This window comes from Spinacia oleracea, chromosome 3 (assembly GCF_020520425.1).
Source record: "Spinacia oleracea cultivar Varoflay chromosome 3, BTI_SOV_V1, whole genome shotgun sequence".
In the NCBI taxonomy this organism is placed as follows: Eukaryota; Viridiplantae; Streptophyta; class Magnoliopsida; order Caryophyllales; family Amaranthaceae; genus Spinacia; species Spinacia oleracea.
Genome location: NC_079489.1, coordinates 4,901,842 through 4,925,528, shown reverse-complemented (window position 1 = coordinate 4,925,528; position 23,687 = coordinate 4,901,842). Strand labels below are relative to the sequence as shown.

At 36.8% G+C, this 23,687-nt stretch overlaps 2 protein-coding genes across 9 annotated transcripts; one reads left to right on the top strand and one right to left on the bottom strand.

Moving 5' to 3' along the window:
* The first annotated feature begins 357 nt into the window (after positions 1–357).
* Positions 358–13,828, top strand: LOC110780232 (probable protein phosphatase 2C 76). Its single transcript, XM_021984662.2, has 9 exons — positions 358–939; positions 1,551–1,867; positions 4,067–4,194; positions 6,291–6,389; positions 7,729–7,887; positions 8,747–8,833; positions 11,320–11,411; positions 12,305–12,379; positions 13,091–13,828. The coding sequence occupies exons 2-9, from the start codon at positions 1,599–1,601 to the stop codon at positions 13,487–13,489; spliced, it is 1,308 nt and encodes a 435-aa protein (XP_021840354.1). The 5' UTR covers positions 358–939; positions 1,551–1,598; the 3' UTR covers positions 13,490–13,828.
* A 2,987-nt stretch (positions 13,829–16,815) lies between these two features.
* LOC110780189 (uncharacterized) lies at positions 16,816–22,427 on the bottom strand. Of its 8 annotated transcripts, none has more exons than XM_021984633.2 (9): positions 22,192–22,427; positions 21,548–21,693; positions 20,892–21,020; positions 20,672–20,777; positions 20,361–20,540; positions 19,946–20,093; positions 18,905–19,128; positions 18,106–18,198; positions 16,816–17,152 (listed from the first exon to the last, which is right to left on the bottom strand). In XM_021984633.2, exons 2-9 carry the CDS (start codon positions 21,620–21,622, stop codon positions 17,085–17,087), a joined length of 1,023 nt encoding a protein of 340 aa, XP_021840325.1. In that variant the 5' UTR covers positions 21,623–21,693; positions 22,192–22,427; the 3' UTR covers positions 16,816–17,084. The 8 variants fall into 8 exon arrangements, with proteins under 8 accessions (XP_021840325.1, XP_021840340.1, XP_021840331.1 ...); XM_021984648.2 differs by having other exon boundaries at positions 21,548–21,611; XM_021984639.2 differs by having other exon boundaries at positions 20,892–21,023; positions 21,548–21,611; positions 22,192–22,426.
* Between the last annotated feature and the right edge of the window lie 1,260 nt (positions 22,428–23,687).

The window sequence follows — 23,687 nt, the reverse complement described above, 5'->3', positions numbered from 1 at the left end:
AGAAGATGTGTGAAAGTTTGGATTATTTATGTCAATTTTTCCTTTACTTTAAGGTCTTTTTTCGCAAAAATATTTTTAAAATGTTATTTCTCGTAAAAACTGGTTTTAAAAGATTGTTTTTGGCAAATTTTCTTATTTTATAATATCAACTGTTACTTTTACCGAAAACTTGCAATATTTATCCGCTATTTCAACCGCTACCGGCTAATTTTACCGGATAGGAAGAGAATGCATCCTTACTCATAAAATATCAGCAACAAACTAACAACCCGATCCGTTGTAAGAATGCAAAATGGCTCTGCAACCTACGAAGCCCAGCTAATATTACAGGATGCATGAATAATGCCACGTTGTCACTCTTCATCTTCGCCAAATATCACAATTTATAGAAACTTCCCCCTTTTTCTCTCTCTCTCTCCCAATCTGTCAGTTTCTCTCTCTATCCCCATCTCCGCCATTCCTCACTCATTCCCCTCTTAAAATTGCAAATATCATCACGCTCCAGATCATCATTTCACTACCCCCCCTTTCTTTCTCTCTCTAGGGTTCCAGATTCCACCCCTCTCTCTCATTTTCTAGAGAGAGGAAATTCAAAGGAATAATACTGTCTTTTTCCGCTTTCTTCCTTCAGATTCCTGCTGATTCTGATGAAAAATTAAAAAAAGAGCGATTAGTTTATACATAATCGTAGACGTAGATCGGTTTTTCTGCTACAGATTCGATTAATTTTGTTTTTTCGTTGTTTTTCGATTGATTTTTTTGACGATTGATTGAATTTTGGATTATTATCACCGGTTTCTGATACAAAATCGAGGAAATTGTTTGGCGGATCTGTAGCTGTCTTTTGGAATTGTGATTTCTCGTCTGAGTTTGATCCGGTTGTACGTTTCGTGATGGAAGATGTGTTACTCATGGCCAAGAAAGTAGTGTCATGTTAATGTAAGTTCATTTCGTTCTTATTTTTTGTGTTTTTGTCTGAATTCAACTTAGAAATTTTGATTGTTGTTTGTGTTTGTTTGAATTTCCGAGGTTTCGCGCAGGTTCGTCAATGTTTGATGTTATATGCTTAGTTGAGTTGATTAATATCTCTATTGTTTGAATTCTCAAGGTTTCGCGTTGCTTAGACTTGATTATTAGATGCTCATTGCTTATTTGAGGTGGATAATTTTTAAATTGCCCGAATTTCCAGGTCTTCACGCTGCTTATACCGGATTTATTGATGTTATATGCTTATTTTGAGGTTGCATGAAAGTGTAATCTGTTGATTTTAGCCAGAATTACTTTTGCACAAGTTTCTTAGCTTGAGAATTGGGTGTCAAGTTTTATGATATGGAGTTTTTTTTTGTTGGTAAGATCTTCATTAATATGCATCTGAAATACTTACTGTGTGGCGGAACAAGTGATTGATTCATTATAAAGGTTGTCAATGGAGTACTCTGTATACAAAGTAGTAGTTTAGCTTACATTGATTTGTGCAATTTCTTTTTGCTATATTTGGAGTAATAGTCTCTTTCACTCATATTAAGAATTATGTGGATGCAATTATGCAGATGTGTTCTTCATTGCCTGGGAAAATAAGTCCAGTCTGGTGAACTTAGATGATATGCAGTGGTTCTTTAAGTAATATCATAATTCAAGCCGGGTGTATCAGAGCTCTTTCTAGAGGAAGTTTATGGTTGGGGACTGCGAGACGAGTTTTGCATGAAAATCCTTGCCCTTCATATTCCTGGAGTTGTGCAATTAGAAGGTTCAGGGCAAGTGCAAAAATGATGGTTGATACTGGTTCCATGCAGAATCGGGGTTCCATAGTGGGTGTCTTGCAAGAGAAAGGGGACAGTGGTGGCGTTGCAAGTGGAGGATGCAAAAGGTGAATATCTTTGTGCAGATCTATTCAGGATTTTATCTTTTCCACTTCTTTGCAGGAACTTGATTGTCTAGAACTTAATGACGGCTGCATATTGTCAGTGTAATAGTTCCTTATGGAAAGAATTGCTGAGGCAGTCAAGTGAATGTCTGTATCTGTTACATTTAAATCTATGTCATTGTTTACTTCTATTGAAAACAATTGAACTGCGCAAAACATCTGGCATTTTTGATGTAGATTCTTTTGGTTCCATTTTTGAAAATGGAAAATGCGTATGCACTTTGATGAAGTTGTTATATGAACTCTTGCTGTTTTTATACATGTTATGCACTTATGCTTGTAGACCACACCCCCTTATGCATGGGACTATCGACTTTGATGGGTAACTTGTCTCACTATGTTCATTAATGATGACTACCTGTTAGGATTTGTACCAAAGTGGAAACCAAAATCAGTTGAACACAGTTTATTCTGTACATCCTGGAACTCCTTTTTCAGAGGTCAATTAAATGGAACAGATTAATTCTTTCTATGTTCAGTCACAGCTGAAAACAGAATGTTCTTATGCCTCACCGGCTTCAGAATTGATGTTTCCTTATAGGTAATTTGGGTTACTCCAGCTGAATGTTGTCCATCACGGCATCACCTTTAGATTTCTACATTTCAAAGCATAAGTGGAATCTTTTGTTTATGGCTGACATTCTTCTTTAGTATTAACTTCTATTGTCTTAGTAAATTTATGCTACAGGGTCCTATTTGTCACCATTAAACGTGGCTTTCATCAGATTTTATAGTATCCTGTTGTTGTGCCTCTTTTTGTTTTTAGCTTTATGATGTTAAAGTATTACTTGTCAAATTTACATGCTTTTAAAATAATTTTTTTTTATTGGATTCTTGGTTTGCCCCAACAAATGCAGCCACCTTTTGCAACTTGGGATATTCCAAAATTTTAGCTCACCCTTATTAATAGTGCTTTCTCCGCTCTGAATGAAGGCCTCACATTGTACTTGGATTGAATTACAGTAGTACACTCATTTTATATGGTGTACGGGCATTTCGGGAAATAGCTTTATAAGTTAGTATAGGTATTTTGGGGAATAAGTTAGGGGGTTAGGTAGGGAATAAGTACTATATATAGAGAGCTTATTTTAGAGGGAGAATTATGTTGAATATGGAGGTTTTGGATTGAGCTTTTAAGAGTTCACTTGGGACTTTGGGAGAGAATCAAGCCTCTCAAAAGCTTGAATATCGTTACATTTCGGTTTATTAATCAAATCATCTTCTTTTCGTTTAGTTTCTGCCAATTCATAGCATAGCACACCCTTTTTTTTGGGCTGCATTGGGCAAATCCTTTTCGTATTTATAAATTTTTGGAAGTTATCCATTCTTATACACTACCAAAAAGCAACCACCAGACTCTTTGAATTTCAAGCTCCAAGAAGACCTTGTTTTATGATGTTTACCTCAAGCACTTGTAAGTAAGTGATTTTTCCTTGTCATTTTTCAGAGGTATTCGATGGTGTTGAAAGTTGAAATGGAAGGAGGACTGCTTTGATACAATTTTTCCTTACATGACAAATAGAAGGTGTAGTTAGGCACATCATCCGAGTAAGTGGGTACTGGCCTGAAAGTCCGACCTCACTTAGAAATAGGTACTTGAAGGCATGAACCTCCAGGTTATAGACCAACTTCTCCCAAAGCAATAGGTGCTTTCAGCTGAAAACAATGCGTTTGTCCATTTAGGCAACAGTTTCACCCCTAGATTTTATCATTTGCTCTGCATAAATGAGTGTTTGTTCCCATCCGTGTAATCGTTTATGGTAAGGGTTACCATTCTTGACAACACCAGAAACTTTAAGCAAAGTGTTGAATCGGATGAGCCATTAGAAAAGGCTCCCTTGTTCTGCCTGGCCCTCCGTGTCTAAACAAAAAGAATAAAAAGGTTGTGCAACATTTATGTTATTAGGGTGGACTCAGTTTTCTGTACCGGTTGTCTTTTTCCACATCCTGTTTGACGATGGGGATTTGTTGTTCCGATATACCTTGAATGTTCTGATTCTTTTTGGGAATTTGATGTTCCGACATACCATCAATGTTCTGATTTTTTATCTCTCTGTAATAGATCACATTCTTAAAATAATCACTCATTTGTTTCTTTTATTGAGTGGTATTGTACTTCTTAATTTGCTTGCTGTATGACAGCGAAGATGGAAAGTTAAGCTGTGGATATTCAAGTTTCCGGGGAAAAAGAGCTAGCATGGAAGATTTTTTTGATGTCAAAATGTCTAAAATGAATGGGAAGACTGTCTGCCTCTTCGGAATATTTGATGGTCAGACTTTCTATTCTTAACTTGCAACATGCTTATTAGCATTCTGTTTTGGAACCGTAATAATGTGCATGTTTAGATGCATTTTGCAAAAGTCCCTTCCAGTGCTCCTTTGCCCTATCCTCTTTTGGGGATAGGTGTCCTGCTTTGCAGTAGCAAAAGTTGATTGGTCGCATTTTGCATTACTTACGTAGCTTTGGGCATGTGGATCTATTAAATGGCTGTGACATTGACGCTTTATCGCTTATCATTTACTACTTGCTTTGATGGCTTGTTAATTATAGGGCATGTGCACAGACATCTGAACAGCCATGCGTTTCTAAAATGCAGTGTCTGCCATTTCTAGATTCACATATGATCTGATAAGGCATAGTTATGGATCGAACATAGCTATTTGCTCCCCCTTTCATGCTGTAAAAAAAGATTATAAGTTGGATCTCCTGTAAGTGGCGCAGTTCAATAAATCAATACATACATCTTCGTTGTCAGAGGCGATCCTTACCTTGAAACGAAAGAGAAAGCTCTTAGTCTGGTGTTACTTTAAGTTTAGCTGGTAGATCTGCTGTGGACTTCAATATTTGTCAGCTTAGCTTTTATTCTGAGCCTAACATTGTATTTTTGTTGCCATTATTGTTAGGGACATATTTTTGTTGCCATTATTGTAAGGGACATATTTTTGTTGCCATATTGGCAGGAGCTTATGTGTCTCTATCCATTGATGGAAAGATCCATGAATGACATACGAGTGCAAAATAGTTTGCAAGACTAAGTTTAAACTTCATATTTGAAGCTTTGTATGAACTGCACAACAGCAGAAACTACACAAATGATGATGGTTAATTAAGGACCCAGCCACTGGCGGGTTAGGAGAATACTGACGTATTCTATCTCACATCACCTCTAAGTAGTTTAAACTTGTCAGAAATTATTATGCGTGTAAGTGACCCGGGGAATTTTTAAAAAGGAGATGAAGGTTATTCACAAGTGATTTAAAAAGAATTCAGTGAGTACTATGGGTTGAGTTTAATAAATAATGGAATAGTAGGAGTATGTACAATCAAGGCCTTTTAGTGATTTGAAGGCCATTACGTGAAGCAAATATAGGTACAATCTGCAAAAAAGCATATTAAAGCTTCCGTGCATATAGACATTATTGAGTTCTTAACAACTTATATTCATATTACGAAAGGTTGGAGCCTTGTTTTATTCATACAGTAAGTAGATAAGATGGCTAGCTGTTAGGTAGTATGTCTACGTATAATCTATATATAATATGCTGCAGAACTCGAGTCTTATATGACAATGACCAAGTGGAAAAATTTCCCAATAGTCAATTCCTGAAGCTGTGAAGCCCCATATTAGACCCACATGATGTGGAGATGCCACTTCAATGAAGTCCTATGCCCGTCTTTGGTTCTGCTTTGCAACTTGGCCTGATTTAAGTTGATATACGCTGGATCACACGACAGGTTGCATATGGGAAGAGAAGAATATAAGTTTTCCGACGAGGGAGGAGTAGGAAACCCAATTCAAGAAGTGAACCTGAGAGGAGGGGAGAAGAAAATATAGGGAAAAGCATTAAAGTAGACTGTAAATTTGTTTGTTTCCGGTATATAGCCAAGATGGAGTATCCTTATTTGCTTTGTTACTTACATATCCTTATGATATGCAAAATAGGTAATTGCATACTTAAGTAGGAATGTTTTCTTGCTTGATTATTTGATTTTTTAATAAATTGTTCTGTAAAGGCGCATCTCATTTGGCGGCTCCTGTATTCTGTATGAGAACCTGATAACTCTCCCTATCGGCCGAGTGGCTAGTCCTTTTCCTTTCATGTTTTTTTTTCTGCGCTGCCATGTTCATATCAACTTGTCAATGTCTAGGAGCCTTATGCACTTCAGCTTATACATCGCATGACAGGCTCAAATTTAATCGATCAATATTATCTATTAAGCGTTTGCCAGAACTTGTGAGTGATATGACCTGTGTTGTTCTAAATATTATTGTTAGGAATAGCATCTGGCAAGTACCATAAATGTGTGTGTTAGGGAAGTGTATAAAACTTACTAATGTGTCTAGGTGTTTCATATATTGTGCAGGTCACGGTGGTTCTCGTGCAGCAGAGTATTTGAAGGATCATCTCTTTGAGAATCTCTCAAAACATCCACAGTTTATGGAAGACACAAAAGTGGCAATAAGTGCGTTCTTATTTCTCTGTCTGTTATGTGCTTTCATGTGTATTTTTATGCTCATACGAACGGATTATTTCTTTTGAAACATACAATTGCAACTTCATTTAGCTTCTGTATCTTATTACTGTAGAGGCCATTTTTCATGCATTGAGGTGTGTTTTTATTGGTTGCCAATAAATACCAATGGTCATGTCATTTGCATATGACTCTTGTGTCCTTGATCCTTCTTCCAGTATGTAAGATAATGTCTAACATGTCATATAGAGGCTTAAAATGTAACATATATATGTGAACTTTCAAGTGAACAAAAGGGTTCAAAGGAGTAACACTAGTTTTGCCTTGCACAGAATTTTGACCTCAAATAAAAAAACTGTCTTTAATAGACACTTTTTACACATGGAACTGATGCATGCTATCCTTAATTGATCGTGGAGATTTTTTTCCCCTCTTTTTCCCATTGCTTTTGTATTTAACATCTTATCATCTTCAAAAATATCTTATCTTGTGCAATCTGAATTTCAAGATTCCTCGTTTGTATGTTCACTTTCCTCTATAAAGTCTGACTTTTATTCTTGTTGCTTTATTTCTGGCTTGTCTATTCTTGAACGTGGCCTAGTTGTAGTATTGTGCAAATTCTAGTGCCAGCCTTATAAATATCAGGTGTTAGGATGTGGCTTGGTGTATGAAAGTTATTTTGCGGTGGCCATAATCGAATGATTCACTGAATTTAATAGATCTTTGGGAGGCCATGATAATAATCGAACCCATCCAATTTTTACAGTGTAATAAAAGATGTATTTTCTTCAATTTGTTTTCGTCCACTCCTTACAGCTAAGAGATAAGAATATCTACGATTCTATGTTTTATCCTAGACAAGGCCGGCTAGCATGCTGCAGCCCTTACTTCAGGAGGAACTTAAATACATGGGGTGGAGATTGGAATCGTAGAGTTGCTGGAATGTTCTTCATTTGCATTATTCTATAACTTTTCTTGTCCTTTTTATCCAGTAGTAATGTGGTGATATATAAGAGAAGAAAAGTTATGTTTTGTGCTGAAGTAATATGATTAACACATACTACTCCCAATCTTCACATTGTGGAAAACATATCTAATGTTGCTTCCTTTTGATTGCAAATGACCCAGAGCTGCATATATAATGCACCTAGTCGAACCGTCTCGCAAAATTTACGCATTTGATAATTTAGCCATTAGGATTTAGGGTTCTAAGTGCTTGAAAATATTTGCCGAGTTCCCATAGTTCCCTCTTCCCCTTGAATTGATTCAAGAATTTTGCTTTTGCCAAAACTGTATCCTGTTTGTTATCTGAATCTGGTCAATGTCCCAGGTGAAACATACAAGCAAACGGATGTGAACTTCTTGGATTCTGAAAAGGATACTTTCAGGGACGATGGGTCCACAGCTTCAACAGCGGTACTCGTTGAAAACCATCTTTATGTTGCTAATGTGGGAGATTCACGAACAGTAATATCCAAGGCTGGAAAAGGTTAATAAATTTGTGAATGTTTGTGTTGCTAAATTTTGTGAATACACTGAGGAAATTAGGTACCAGTTTATTCGTGTATGATATTTTTTTATAAAATCTGTTGCCTTACAATAATGATTACTGATGAAATAGATATCTATCACTGTACAGCATGGTGCTTTAATAAATGCCATTAGCATATGACATTGTTCTCCTATAACATCTGCTGCCTTTCTTGTGCTCTGGTTTCGTTGTTGATGGTGTGACCATTTTGATGCTTCTTAGAATTGAATTGTATCTTGGTTTACTGGAGAGGGCTTTTAGTATTAAACTCTCAACCAGCTCAACTAATTATTAGAAACAATGTAGGCGGGGTGCCCATAGCCATTAGCCAACGTGGCTTCAGAATTTGTGGGCAGGAATATCTGATTAAAGAAAAAGTTAAAAGTGTTTTTGAAGAGACAAAAGAGAAGGTCCATTATGATGTATTATCCTTAGACCTGTTGACTAAAGGTGATGTTGAAAGTGAGTGTATGACAAAGAACAGTGCTCAGAACTTAGAATTTACTCTCATGCGGATATTAGTGGAAAGACCATGTACAAAAAATGAAGTTCTTGCTCATTTAGCGAAATCATATAGATTTTTTTTTTGTCAACTGTCCAAAAGGTATTCAAAGTTGTTGCTGATAAACAAGAATACAAGATTTATCTTTTGCTGATTGTATGTTGTGCATATTTGTACAAGATTAATATTTCTCTCTGAATTACTCGTTTTTCGCCTATATCAATCGGTCATATAATGCTACGGTGACTTGAAAATTGATGTACTGTTGAATTCATTTGGAGGTCCTTCATGTGTTTTCTTCTCTTTTCTGAACAGCAATCCCCCTTTCTGAAGATCACAAGCCAAACAGAGTTGATGAGCGGAAGAGAATCGAGAGCGCTGGTGGTGTTGTGATGTGGGCAGGTGATTTCTCTTACCCTTGTAAAATTATTGCATGGCTAGACTCTCTCTGCTGGCGATTAACTATGGATGTTGTTCCTGTATTAGAAATATGACCATGTCGTCATATATAATGCATAATTGCATAAACCATTAGACCATATCAAAACCATAAAGTCCTTGGGAGCAAGAACTTCGAGTTCTTTTGTTAGCCTTGTGCATGAAAACATGGAATCCCTTATCAACGATGTTGTTCCTGCTGCTTACCGGGATTGTTGTTACTTCCAGCAAATTTTAATGAAGCTTGTGAAATAAAGGATCATCGCTTGTACTACCTTTAAACTAGAGCTTCCATGTTTGTCCTTCAGTCTTGAGCATTTGCGTTCTACCTGTGCTTCCAAATATTGGTTATTTGGCTTGTTCAAAGCAGCATGGTTAGGTGTTCAGCTGCTTGTCGAATATAAACCAGAAAATCTGAAAGGTCATGGTCCTGACAATTGTGAGAAAAAGGACATCTGGTGTGGTGCTTGAAATACTGATTGTTTTGGTGCATTTAATTATGCAGTTGTGGTTGGTGTTGCCAATGATGCTTTGGCTTGAAGGAGTTGGGGAGACATTGTTCTTGTGTGGATTAAAAAGTTTGTCTTATGACCAAGTTAATCTCTTTTGGGAGGCAACTTAACGGGACAAATATCAATTAAGAGGATGTGTTTCCTCGATTGACGTGTTTTCAACAACAACTGCTGCTATGTGCTATGTGCAGAGCTTTTTTCTTGGGCTTGATAGTCTGAGAGACTTGTTTCATATTTTCTCTTTTCACGGAGTTGAATATGTTCTGCCTAGCAAACGTGGAGCTTGTTTCTTATTCCTTGTAATGACCTTTTAGGCTTTTGGGTTGGGAGGTACGAAGGTCTTTGTTTTTGCATTTCTTGTCATCTTGTGATAGTGAAGAGGGATTAGTGTTGTTTGTCTTTCTGGAGACTTCTGCAGTTGCCAAGTTGTTGTAGATTTATCAGAATGTCAGATACCTTCTCCTGTAGATAGAAGGGAGCGAAAGGATATTACATTTTAATGCGTTCAAGATCTGTCTCTTGGGTTTGACAAACAAATCTGTTGGGACCTTTTTCGGCAGTTATTTTCTAAAATTTCCGAATCGTGCGAGCTTCCTCAACTTCTCCCTAATATATCTTTGGTGGTTCAACATTGTACCATTTCAATGATAGATACGGAATGGTTTCCTAAAGCATATTTTGTATAGGCCTGTGTCGTCTTTCTGGTTTGAGGAAGGACATTGTTTGTCCTGCTGTTTATAGTTTCTGGTGACTTGCCACTTGCCCTTGAACTACTTACCAAATTTGTGGTTTTTTTGACTGAGTGGTGACTTCTGAACATACACTAGCGATATAATAATTAACAGTTGGCTTCTGATGGTTTCATTTAGCTTTGCACTTGCACTAGCACTATGGAAATTGGAAAATGACCCTAGAAGTGAGTTGCTTACTGATTCTTTGGCATGTAGCTGCCTTATTTTTGCTGGCCATACGCCCCATTGTGAATGTTAAGGAGGCTTCAGATCTGCGGGGTTGCGAAGGAGTCGGACATCTGTAGCTTTAGTGCTTTACTTTGATTAAGAAGGGGTGTTCAATCGACCATTAATCCTATGCAATGCCTGTGTGCTGCTGCACAAGGGTAAGAACTGCATGCAGTTTGATGTACAGTTATCAGTCTATTATAAACCCAATGCTGATGAACAGTGAAATTTGGACTCCATTGGAAATTGGTTGATTGATATTAGACTGTGACTGAAGTTGAGTGCTTCAACGTACATTGTATGTGGAGGTTATGGGATTTAAGCTAATTGGTGAAAAATGAGGGATGTTATTAGGGAATTTGTAAAGTCTTGGAAGGACAACAATCTGAGAGATGAGTGAGCTTTTCTAGCAACTACCTCGATTTATAATGTAAACAGTTTAGCAGTAAGTTTTAGGGTTTGGAATGAAAGGTTGTGGTTTAATCAGGGGGAGGGGTATTACCGTCTTTGTCTATGGGGACACGAAAAGTTACTTTACTATTTTAACCTCAGCTGTTCCTTTATATAATAGAGATGTATGGTGGTAGTCTTGTAGGCACTGATTACTGATTTTTGCTTTGATATATGCCAAGTATGTTGTGTTGCACTATGTTTTCTTTGTGTTTCTTCTTTGCTTCTACATGATATCTGAACCTTCGGTGGAGCAAGGTTGTCCACAATTTTGGCTTATTGTGAGCAAGATTCTACTTTTACGAAAGGATTAATCTTACTGTAGTGAGTTCATATTTTGTAATTAGTTAAAATTTGGGACTTGTGCTGGATTTGGAGTCTGTTCTCTGTACAGGCAGAATGTTTTTACCAATTTCTTACAATTAATTTTTCAAATATTGTTAAACATGTCCTTATACTTCAAGTGTATATGTTAATCCTCATTATCAGTATATGTGTACATTATTTGACCTTCGGTTGCCTTTTTCAGGGACTTGGAGGGTCGGAGGTGTATTAGCTATGTCTCGTGCCTTTGGAAATCGCATGTTGAAACAATTTGTTGTGGCAGAACCTGAAATTCAGGTAAAGAGTCTTAAGGCCTGGCAACTTCTTAGTTTTGAAATGTAATCCATTGACTGTACAGATCATCTAGTGGAATCTGCAAAATTTCTTTCTCGAATAGGGACTATAGAGTGCATTTTGCTGTTTTGAACAATCATATTGAGGTCTCGAAAATCTACACAAAGAAATACTCCACCTGCATTATTTCTTTCAAAAGTGGTCTGTTGTATTTCTTAATTATTTTTTTGATCTAATTTAGCAAAATGTTGGTTAGATTCAAATATAACGGCTTGTTTGGTCAGAAATGTATTAAAAAAAGGGGCGGTTGGTTTATGTTAGCCTTTATATGGGATTTCCTATCTAATGTCTGTGGTAACTGGTAACGCATCTTCCTCCTAACAACACTTTTCCCCCTCATCTTTTCTAAACGTGTCCCTCACTTTTCTCTAAGTTGATTTGATGATATCCATGATCAGAATGCACTTTTGAAAGAGGAGAAAGGCTTTTCCTTGCCATGCAACAATTTTGTACTTTCTTTTTTTTTCCTTTTGGGGCGGGGGAGATCCAAGAAGCATGTGCTGTGTAATTGCACTGGTATGTCAAGCCTGTGCATATTCAGAACAAGAGATTCTTAATATTTCAAGACCTAGGTTTCAAGTTAAAACTTCTTTGGTGTAACTTTTTATCCACCTGTTTCTGTTGTTGGTTGGGGACTGTGAATTCATGGATGTAATGATGTCACCTGTTGATTTAGGCTTGAATAATGTGGAGCGTCAAGTTGCCAACTACTCTGATTCTTAGAGTTAGCTGCTCTTTATGTGTGCGTCTCTTTAAGTATGAGTGTAAATTGTTGCGAGTTTCCTTTGGGGCACAGAGGATTGAACAGTCATTTATGATTAACTTACTCGTCTCAGGAACAAGAGATCAATGAGGAACTTGAAGTACTTGTGCTTGCTAGTGATGGCCTTTGGGATGTTGTCCCTAATGAGGTATGCTATATTCTGGCAATTAATCTGCTATATGTTTTCTTTTCTGGTTATATTCAAATATATCAATGTTGAATGTGTCTCGTTCAATTTGAGCCGGGCTTGCTAGGTGAAAAGAGTAACATTCCTGGTGTTCGATAGTCTTGGTTTTTTTAGTTTTTTCAGTTTCTACATGGAGGATATGTATCAGTTTTTTTTTTCATTATATATAAATATACGGCTACATTTCTCCACTTGTATTTCATGGTCTAGTTGTTAGAAAATATGGTTGTGGGGCGGGTCGGGCCCGAACCAGGCCCACTCTGGATCGTGCTGGGTTGGGCCAGGCTGAAAAGTTCAAAAGAGGGGCCAGACTCACGGGTTGTCGTGCTGGGCCGTCGTGCCTACGCCTAATTTTACTAAATTTAGCGTTGCTTTGTCGTGCTGGGTCGAGTTGTGCCATGTCTCGTTGTGCTTTTTCCAAAAACAATCAGCCCGGCCCACGACTTTATGCTCGTGCCGGACCGTGCTTGTTTCGTGCCCGTGCCGGGCTGGGCTGGGATTTTTTCTTGCCGGGCCGGGCATCTTTAGTTGTTAGCCTTTAGGTCACTTGTGCATTGTCTTCTGTTTAAAGGTCACCTGTGCATTGTCTTCTGTTTATTGTATGTTGCATGGAACGTATTTAAAGTTCTTCACCAATTTGACTCGACTGGTTTGTGCTCCTTCTGTGGCCAGGATGCTGTTTCAATTGCTGGGGCAGAGGAAGAACCCGAAGCAGCTGCTAGGAAATTAACTGAGACCGCTTTTAACCGTGGTAGTGCTGACAATATCACCTGCATCGTGGTAAAGTTCCACCATGAGAAGGCAGGTAGGCCGCAGCTTGAGCAACCAAAGGCACCTGAGCTCCAAGAAGACAAAAGTGAGGAATCCGAGCTCCAACAAGACGAGAAGAATGTTTCAGAGCTCCAAGATGACGAGATGAAAGAAGTGGATCTCCAACAAGACCCGAGCAAAGAAGCCGAGGCCGGACAGGAGCTGGTCAAAGAAGCCGAGGCCGGACAGGGGCTGGTCAAAGAAGCTGAGGTTCAAAAAGAGGAGAGCAAAGAAGCCGAGGTTAAAAATGACGTGGTCTAGGAGGTCAGCATAATGAAATTGTTTCGGAGTTCTCCCCTCTACATTTCTCTTCCTGCTATTTGGTTCGTTTTAATGGTTATTATGGACCTCGGTTCTGGTAAACTGCATGTTTAGTATCTGTCCATATGATATTATTCCTCAGTATTCGCATTTTGGTTCTGTAGTCAAAATTAGCGAATGAAATGAGTATGTTTAACAACCTGACCCTTGTTGATGCACAATTAGAATTTGTTAGCAGTTGAACATAAAAGGAAATGTACGTTTCTAAATGATGCATCATGCATATAACCTTTTATCTCAATAGTATGGTACTACTGATCATTACTTTTACAGCCAAAAGCCAAACATATTTTTTTTATATTTTTCTGAATTCCTGATTGCAAAGTGACGGAAATCCTTCCAGTAGACCTTGCAAGTTACTCCCTTATTTGGTGGGCGCACAAAAATAACATAGGTCATTAAGTTAGTGCCTTGCAAGTAGACTTGGTTTTCGGCGGGTCGGGGCGGGTCAGAGCGGGGTCATTAGCGGGTTGGGTCATTTGCAGGTCATATAAAAATACATGCGGGTCAGGGTTGGGTCAGGGTCATAGCCAAAAGCTAATAGGGTCTATAGCAGGTCATGGTCATAACCACAAGTTACCAGTTGTAACTTCTCCTCCAACAAGTTGCTGGTCTCTGTGACAAAAAATGTAATCTATGTATTTCGAAGCAAATATCTACTCCCTCCGTCCCTTAATACTCGCACCGCTTTCCTTTTCGAGCCGTCCCTTAATACTTGCACCGCTTCTATAAATGAATATTTTTACCAATATTATATTATTTCTCGCACTTACCTAATATCCCACCTACACCCCTACTCCCTATAAAAAATCATTTAAAATTCACATCCCCCACTCACTACTCCTTACCCCTTACACATTTCCCACTAACTATATTAAAAAATACTACACTATCAACTAGCACCCATTAAATTAATAAGTCAATTCAAATGTCTTAAACTCCGCACCGGTCAAACCGGTGCGAGTATTAAGGGACGGAGGGAGTACTACGGAGTACATATTTTAGGTATTTTGAAATCATTATAATTACACATCGAATGAAATGAAAAGTTCATATACTTTGTAGCTCAGTAGATTATTTAAAAACATGGACCAATAAAAAAGCGTTTCAAGCAGGCAGATGTAGCTGATGGGATGTATGTAGATGAAAGCCCAAAAATGCTTTATTGTCTTCTGCTAATTTTACATTTTCCTCATGCTCAACAATAAAAAAGATTACAGCAGCTGCACCGCAACTTCACCAATTGCAAAGTACACTGATGGTCACACAGACTTTAAGTAAATCAGGACCTTACTATTTCATCAGTGGCAACAAAAATGGCTGATAGAAGCAGCATAAACAAATTTCACAGCACCTCAACAAATCATCCAAGAAAAAAGTCCCAAAAAAAATCCCAATCAAACCTACTTTATCAAAATAGACAATGAATTAAACAAACTAAAGTTAGATGGAACTCCAGCATTACAAACAAAAATCCTTAGCAAGAGAACGTCAATAGTAGACAAAATAAACCTAGTAATTTTAAGGTTTTTTTTATCAAAAAGGACCTTTTATAAACGTTTTTTTGCGAGAAAGGACCTTTTATGACGAAATTGGTGAAATGGGACCTAATACATAATTTTTTTTGTTGATTGGGACCTTTTACCGGTTTCTTAGAGTTGACCCAAGATTCCGGCAACGACTTTGTGGCAACCGGAGAAGGCCACGTGTCCATTTAATGATTAAAAAAAAAAAAAAAACCCCCCCCCAAAAAAAAAAATTATCGATTTTTATTTTTTTGCCCCAAATCGATTTTTTTTTGCCCCAAATCGAAATTGATTTTTTTGCCCCAAATCGATTTATTTTTTTTGCCCCAAATCGATTTTTTTTGCTCCAATTCTCCCTCCAAAATCCCAATTGCCTTAAAGTTCGTCACTAAAATTGTCTACCACGAATTGTTATTCATAGCCACACGAATGAGGTTTGCTAGTTTTCCCCCTCAATTGTTCTAATTTTGCGTCGAAAAAATTAGGGTTCTTCGCAAAATTGGGGCATAAAAAAAGAAAGTCGATTTGGGGCCAAAAAAAAAAATTGATTTTTTTTTTTAGGCATTTTTTTTTTGGGCAATTTTTTTTAATCATTAAATGGACACGTGGCACTCTCCGGTTGCCACGTGTCAAAGTCGTTGCCTGAATCTTGGGTCAACTCCCAAAAACCGGTAAAAGATCCCAATCAACAAAAAAATTTATGTTTTAGGTCCCATTTCACCAATTTCGTCATAAAAGGTCCTTTCTCGCAAAAAACCGTTTATAAAAGGTCCTTTTTGGCAAAAAATCCCAATTTTAACAAATTCAAACCCAACCTAATTATTTTAGGGCGATTTAACCTAATTATACTGAGATACGATCGCGTATGGAGGAGGAGAGAGAAAAAAGGCTGGGTATTTTTGTTTTTGAAAACTTTTTTAATTTAAGTTCTATGACTTTATTAGGTAACATGGGTATTTTTCTTGACCCTTATATTTTTTGTGTAAAGTTATTGGGCTTTTAAGAAAATCCTATAAAAGCCCTATAAAAAAATACCCTGTAAAGACCCTGTCCAATAACGTATTTTCTCCTTCAATAATACTCGTACCATATATAGTTTTTCCCCTAAACAATACCCTGTCCAATATATGAAGATTACATACGTACTATTACAATTTATCAAACTAATATTGTGAACTCGTCAATGAACTAATTGTCATGGAGATTCAACAATTATGGGCTAATTAGACTATATTATGCGTTTATAGCTTTTAAATAGGTGGCTTGCACTAAATTAAGGAAAGAAAAAGATCGATCGAAGATGATGTAAAGTATTGTAGGTAAAGACTAGAGAGTGCAATTATTTTACTTTTTAGATAGTTTTGATAAAATTTATGAACAACACAACATCGACACAAGACTAAACATGAACACAACCCAACATGACGCGTTTGCCAGCTTTGGTGCATTATATTCATCTGATTTTCACTTATTTAAACTTGAACTTATTTGAACTAGGTATAGACATTTTACCTGAATTTGTAACGGTTGTTCTTCCTTTTATCTCAGACAAACTAATGGTTCACTTGGCTGACTTGACTTCGCCAGTCAAAAACTTCAGTACAACAAATATCAGACGCATATCACCATTTCACAAAGACATAAAACGAACAGAATAACATCAGATTTCTCAGCCTCATTGACCACGCAAAAGAAACCAGCAAAGAACACGAAAACATACAAACAATCAAAACCAAAGCCTTATTTCCAAACCAAAACATATATTTTCAAAGCAAATTTAATTGCTGAACATGTCAAAGAATGAGAGCTTCGCTCAATACATTTTAAAGATAGTACTACAAAACTTTGCAAAAAACCTATTTGTTAAACAGCTTCATCAACGCAAAGTTGATTACCTAGTTAGTTATCTATTTCACAGCTATATCAACCCATTTTTGCTATCACTTAATTTGTGTAATAGTCCTATGCAATTCTCAATCAGGAGGTCAGTACAGTAATCATCACCCCTGCTATGATTTCTCCGTGCCAATTCCAAATTTGGGTTCTAGACAGGGGGCATCGGCAATGAAGTAGTTAACTGAAAAGAAGAAGAAAAGGAACAATTTCAGCAAATACTTGAAGAAATTAAAAAAAAAATCGAGAAAAATAATACAGGAAAATTTTCTTTAAAATCATCAGAAAACCCTGATTCACTTATTAAAACATTCGTTAACATCTAAGCCACCAACTATCACAAAATTAAGACTTAATACATCAAACTGTCAGCTGCAACATGATGTTTTGTCTTATGGTTTTGATTGTATTAGCAATGATTATCTGCCATTTTGACCATTACTTTTCATTTAGACTCCGTTTGTTTCAACGGGAAATGATTTTCCTTGGTAAACAATATTCAGGGGAAAACATTAAGGGAAAATAGTTTTCCTAAGCGGAAATGAGGGGAGAGAAAAGGAAATGTAAAGGATTATAGTGGAAAATGTGACATTCCTTCTTCTCAAAAGGAAAGTTGGTTTTCTTCTAGAGAAAATTGTTTCCCACCTTTTGGAAAACTAGTTTCCATCCTTAAAAAAACAAACAAAGGAAAATGGGAAAATAATTTTCCGGAAAGGTGTTTTCCGCCAAAACAAACGGAGTCTAAAATCGACCAAATGGAAGGGCGTATTGGAGATATTTTCTCTTTTGAAAAAGAAAGATTGCTGGGAATAGTGACAATACACATGTTTGAATTGCCCAAGAGTTCTTTTACCATCTTTTTGCCAAGTGATTTTCTTTGTTTTTCCGATGTCATTTTTCTTCTATTATTCTTTTTGGTTTTATAGTTCACTGGAAAGTCAGGGGAGGCTAACTGTGCAACAATATAATGTTCCAACTCCTTGGAAAGGTCAGATTTTAAACTGGTCCGATCATCCAGTATAGCCGCATAGGTAAGAATATATGAATTTTTAGGTTAACTTTACAAGTTGAGCATCAAATGAGTGAATCTCTACAGAAACAGATAACGAGAAGAAAAAAACAAGCAGTTAGCAGTACCTATATCACATTCTTCAGGAGACTCCCCCATGATATTTACTATATCAGGCATTGGGAAAAGGGCACTTTGGTAGCTCTGTAATGCTGCAAGTTCTGTTAATAGAAAATGACAAAATGATTAGATGACATACCAGACACGCAATTCAACTATATTACAACCTTCACCTTTCTTGATCAAGATGAGTAAGAAGTACATCGTAATAATTTCAGACATAATGATGCACTGTGTCAACATTTACCAATATTCACAGAGAAATATTTAGTCGCAGCAGAAGCACTCAGATTAATGAAAAAAGTCAACTCATGTTAACTTAACTAAAGACTAGACCTAGATAAATAGGATTATAAAAAAAAGCTAAGAATATGTTTGCTATCCTGCCAACTCCCGGACAATGCTGGTACCTTATTCAATTCCAATGCATTACTTGAAGAAAGCTCATGGTGAGCAAAAGAAAGAGTCACCAAATACTTCTTCCCGCACGAACAGTGTGTGAGGGTGAAGGAATTCAGAGGGAAGGAGAGGGAGAGATATATTTTCCCTTGTTAGGCTTGTAGGGAATATCACAGGACTATCCTAACATGCCAAATAAGACCAAATGCATTCTAGTAGCGCAATTGACAACTAAATGTGTAACAGTAAAGCAATTGCGATACCAATAATATGTTACTTGAGTTAGCGTCTAACAAGCATAGACATTTGAACATCAAACAAATGCCGTCAGAAGTAAGATGAATAACAAAAATATGTGCTTAAATGCCAGTGAGAAGGCACGAATACATACAAAGTCAAGCATATCACCTTCAAGATTGTTGGTTAGATTACAGTGAGAAACAAGATTGTCAGAAGAACTTCCGCTGCCACCATCCACAGCAGGTTGGAACCCTTCTATCTTGCACGTATTGAATGGAAAAGTTGCACCAAATGCCATCGGTTGAATACAACTCTGAATCTCATCCGGTTCAAATAAGAATTGATCATAGGGATCTATATCCATCTCATGGTTGTCACAAGCAGCATATCTGCTAAACAAACATCCATTAGAAAAGTATAAACCTATAAAAGTGCAAAGATTCTGCAATTTAACTAATAATGGTACAACCAAACTAAAGAAAAAACGTGATAGGTTAACGATGATCTTTCAGTGAATTTTTCCATTTTACAAAAGAAAGATATCACCCATGCCAGCTTATAAGCAACAATCCCCATGAAGTTAATAGGCCAAAAATTAAAAGCAGAAATCTGCACCCACTTTTGTATGATGCTAATAGCAAGCTCGAGAATACCATGTAAACAACATTAGCAAATGTTCCCATAACCTGACATCTATCACACAACATTACCCCAATTCCCTTTCCCTTCTTTTTTAGCCTTCAAAGTTCAAACAGCAACATGTAAATACTTACTAGTTACTACTCATGGACTTATCAGCGAGTTTTAGTGAAAGCCTTCTCAGCCTTTCCTTCAAGAGAACTAAATACCATTCTAACAGTGTACATGCAGAAAAGGGACTATGTTTTATTGTTTTTAACACTAATTACAGGTAGGGAGATACTACGAATACATCCAAGTAATACAGTTTTAGACCAATAAGAAACCTAACAGCCACAACCACTTTTAAGAAGATAATCACATGATAATAACCAATAGAAGTGTGGAAAAATCAGATGAAGTTCCTAAAATTATCTTGTAAGCACATTATAGTAAGATATTGAAAGATATTATGAGGTGAGCACAACTAAATTTTAAGATATATTCATATTGGGCCTTCACTACAAAATTAGCACAATGGTTATAAAAACAAAATTTGCTTATAAAAACGGGTATATAGTGTTGCCTTACATATTCGGTGGATTGGAATAAAAGTTGCCTGCCGCAGGAATTCCATCTACCACATGATATCGAGACCCGTAGCACAATGGTTCCATATTTGAAGCACCTCTAGATGGAAGATAAGGTTGTTGGGAAGGATATCCAAATGATGACTTCACTGCAGCACCGAACAATAAAAGAAACTAGTAACAATTCCAGCAAAAGAGATTCCCATAAAGACGGGCAGTAGATATGGAAAGGCATATGAATTTATGTTGCACATTTCTCCTCCTCTTAGCTAGTTTTGGATACAATTTCACCTCGATTTTTTTAGGGATGTGTACAGGGCATAATTTCCTTCACAACTCGTAATAATAGAAAAGTCCTTCATGTTGTTGTGTACTTGTTAAGAAGAAAAAAGGTTCCTGCAAATGTAAATTTTTACCAGGCATGTGACTGAGACTATTGTTAAAAGAAGGCGGCGTAACACTACGGTACTCTCTGCTCATCAAATGGTACTGCTGCTCCAACAGTTGATTGAATAATGTGATCTGCTTCTTCAAAACTAGTTGTACATTATAAGCACTGAAAAATTCAGGATTTTCTTCTTCCAGTCTCTGCCACACTAGTAGAGGAAAAAAGAGTGTTGGACTTTGTAGACACATCAAGATACATAGTATTTGCAGACAACAGAACAAGTGGAATAGCCGAACAGGTATGAAAGTAAGTGAACAAATATTAGGCGAACTTTCTTACCGAGGGTTATAAAATGTGGCTCCAGTTGTCCACGAGTAACAAGTGTGCTTACTGCTTCATCCTTAGTCATGTACAATACCAGACACCTTTCAATCAGTTTCTGGACCTGAGAAATTCACAGGAGGAATAAACATAAACAAAGCATCCAGATTCCAGAATGATTAGTAAGCAACAATCCGTCAACTCTATAACTTAAAATAGAAGCAGAAGTTATCCTCACAAGTTCAATATCTGCATGTGAGACTTTCCTGCGGCCATTGATCGAAGGGGATGAAGCTGAGACTCTTTGAGCCTTAGATGCACGGCCGTGCAACAATTCAGTCGATTGTTCTTCCTCTTTCTTTGGCAGCTTCTGTCAAACCTCAAGTGTTCAGTGATTTGTAGATAAATTTTTCAGATTGTCTACCGAGTACTGAAGTACATATCAAGAAAATGCCAGAGTTCTTAGGGACCATAAATAAATGATAAAATATCAGGATGCCCCAGAAACTATCCAAAGTTGACCATAAAGTTCACAACAGTGTGTAATTAACCCAACTTTAACGAGTTATTCCACATGTGAAGTGATTCAACGCAAGATGGAGTCATAAAAAAATTCAAACTAATCCTATTTACTCCTCCCAATCATAAATATGGAAGATCTTCCATTCTTCCATAGGGCTCATTGGGGAAAAACAACACAATGGCAAAACTTCTCCAAACTTTGCATCATTCGATAATACAATTTCCTGCATAATTCGACTAAATTCTACAATTTCTAAGCATGTTAAAAAGAATTACGAAGTACGGAGTACATCACCAACTAAAACAGTGACCTAAAGTGACATACATATTCAAAGCAGGGAAATAATAAGAACATACTCCACACTAAGGTACCTGAAAACTCATCTTCCTTTGCTTCACAGGATACAAACCACCTCCGTTTGTTTCGTTCCGAACTCTATCAAGCATTCACACAGTCACTCAGCACCAAACAACTTCAACAGATTACAGAACTTCATACAAAGTTCAACATCGAAATTCTACAGATAAAACCAACTTGAATCCATTAGACAGAATCAAAACAAATCTTCACAGCTTGAATTAGAGCATAATATATAAAACCCCAATAAACCATCAACCAAGAATCAGTGAACTCAATGTATTTTTTTACCCAAACATTCTAAAAACACAACACAAAATAGCTGGAATTCCAACAAACACATGGGGTTTCGACTTTTGACCAAGCAAACAACTCATAGTTTATGCAGTATTGACCAAATTCAATTAAAAACAATTCCTTCGCATTCTATATTACACCTTCCAATAAAAAAATTGATTCTTATTAATAATTTAATAAAACCCCTGCAAAACCCACACTCAAAATTACTTGAATTCCCAAATAAATTATATCAAATCAAACCAAGAAACTCTCAAGAAAACAAGCAAATTCAAGAAGAACAACAGAGAACGCTACAATTAACCAACACAAAATTGGATAAATCAGCAAAAAAAAAGATGAATAGTACAGTAAAACTCACAGTAGAACAGCGAGATTAAGCAGACGAATAGTACAGTAAAACTCACAATAGAACAGCGAGAATAAGCGTTGAATTATGAAGGTGGAAGAGAGAATGATTGAGTGAGGATGGTGTGGGTGGAATTTGAAAGGAAAAGCTAAGAATGCCTCGAAATTATAAATTGGGGGAAAACCGGAAACGTCCCTCTCAAATTATAGAGAACCCACAAGCCCTAATTTTATTGATTTTGTGAAATTACCCAAATTAACTTCCTTCTTTATTTGGCCCGCCAAATTTTGCATAACCTTGTTTTACGAAATAAAATCATGTTTGGTTAGGCTGAGGTCGACCTATGTCCCGAATTATTATTTTTATATATATAAGTAATTACGGAGTATGTATTCCTAAATTGACAATAAATACATCGTACATTACAGAATAGATATCAGATCTAACAATTGTTTTTTTAGGGTGCGATGAGTCACAAGGACGGGGATGAGAATCGATCCCAATATCACATGAAACCGGGATGGAAGCTCAAACAAACAAAGCTATCCCTCACTTTCCATCAAATCTAACAATTGTAATTTTGCTACATATAGCATCTATTATGCATTTATGCACCCTCATATTTTCCTACTAATAAGGTATGTACATAACAAGTGATTTCTTTTTATATATATAAGAGGATACACCTTATTATCGGGTGCATATAAGACAATCCAGTTTTCTTCATGGGGACTTTTAATTATTTGATTCAACTAACTTCAAATCAATGAATTGATTTTAGTTTAAGAAAATAATACAAGTAGTAGTTTCATTAACGCCTGTATGTTGTACAAAATCCATATGTCCCAGAAGCCTGATTGAACTTTTAACGATATTTGGGATACAATTTTTTTTACCTTCAAAATATATTAATTACATCATCCGTTTCAAAAAAATTGCAACACTTTCACTTTTGCCACTATTCATTTACTAATTTTGACCATAAGTTTTCACTAATTTATTAAAAGTAAATGTTATAAGTAAAATATTGGTGGATTGATTTCAATGTATATTTTCATAATATTAAGTTTAAGATTAAAAATAAAAAGTATGATTAGAGATATTTATGGTCAAAGTTGTGTATTGGCAAACGTGCTAATCAAAGTGTTAAATTTTTTTGAAACGGAGGAAGTATAAACTAACGTTAAAGTTATAATGTTTGACTTTTGAAACGGGTCAAGATAAAAGTTCAGCTTTGAAAAGTCAAATGTGATAGTTAATTAGAGAGGGAATGAGTAGACATTTGATTGGTGCTAATGTGTAAAGATGGCTGTGGGCCGTGCCGGGTCGGGCTTCGTGTCGAGCCCACGGGTCGTGGGCCTAACCGGTTTGTGACGGGCCGAGTCCACGTGCTTTCGTGCCGGGCCGGGTCGGGCCGTCGTGCCTAAGGCTAATTTGACTAAATTTAACATACTTTGTCGTGTCGGGTCGAGTCGTGCCGTGCCTTTGTCGTACTTTTTCCAAAAAAA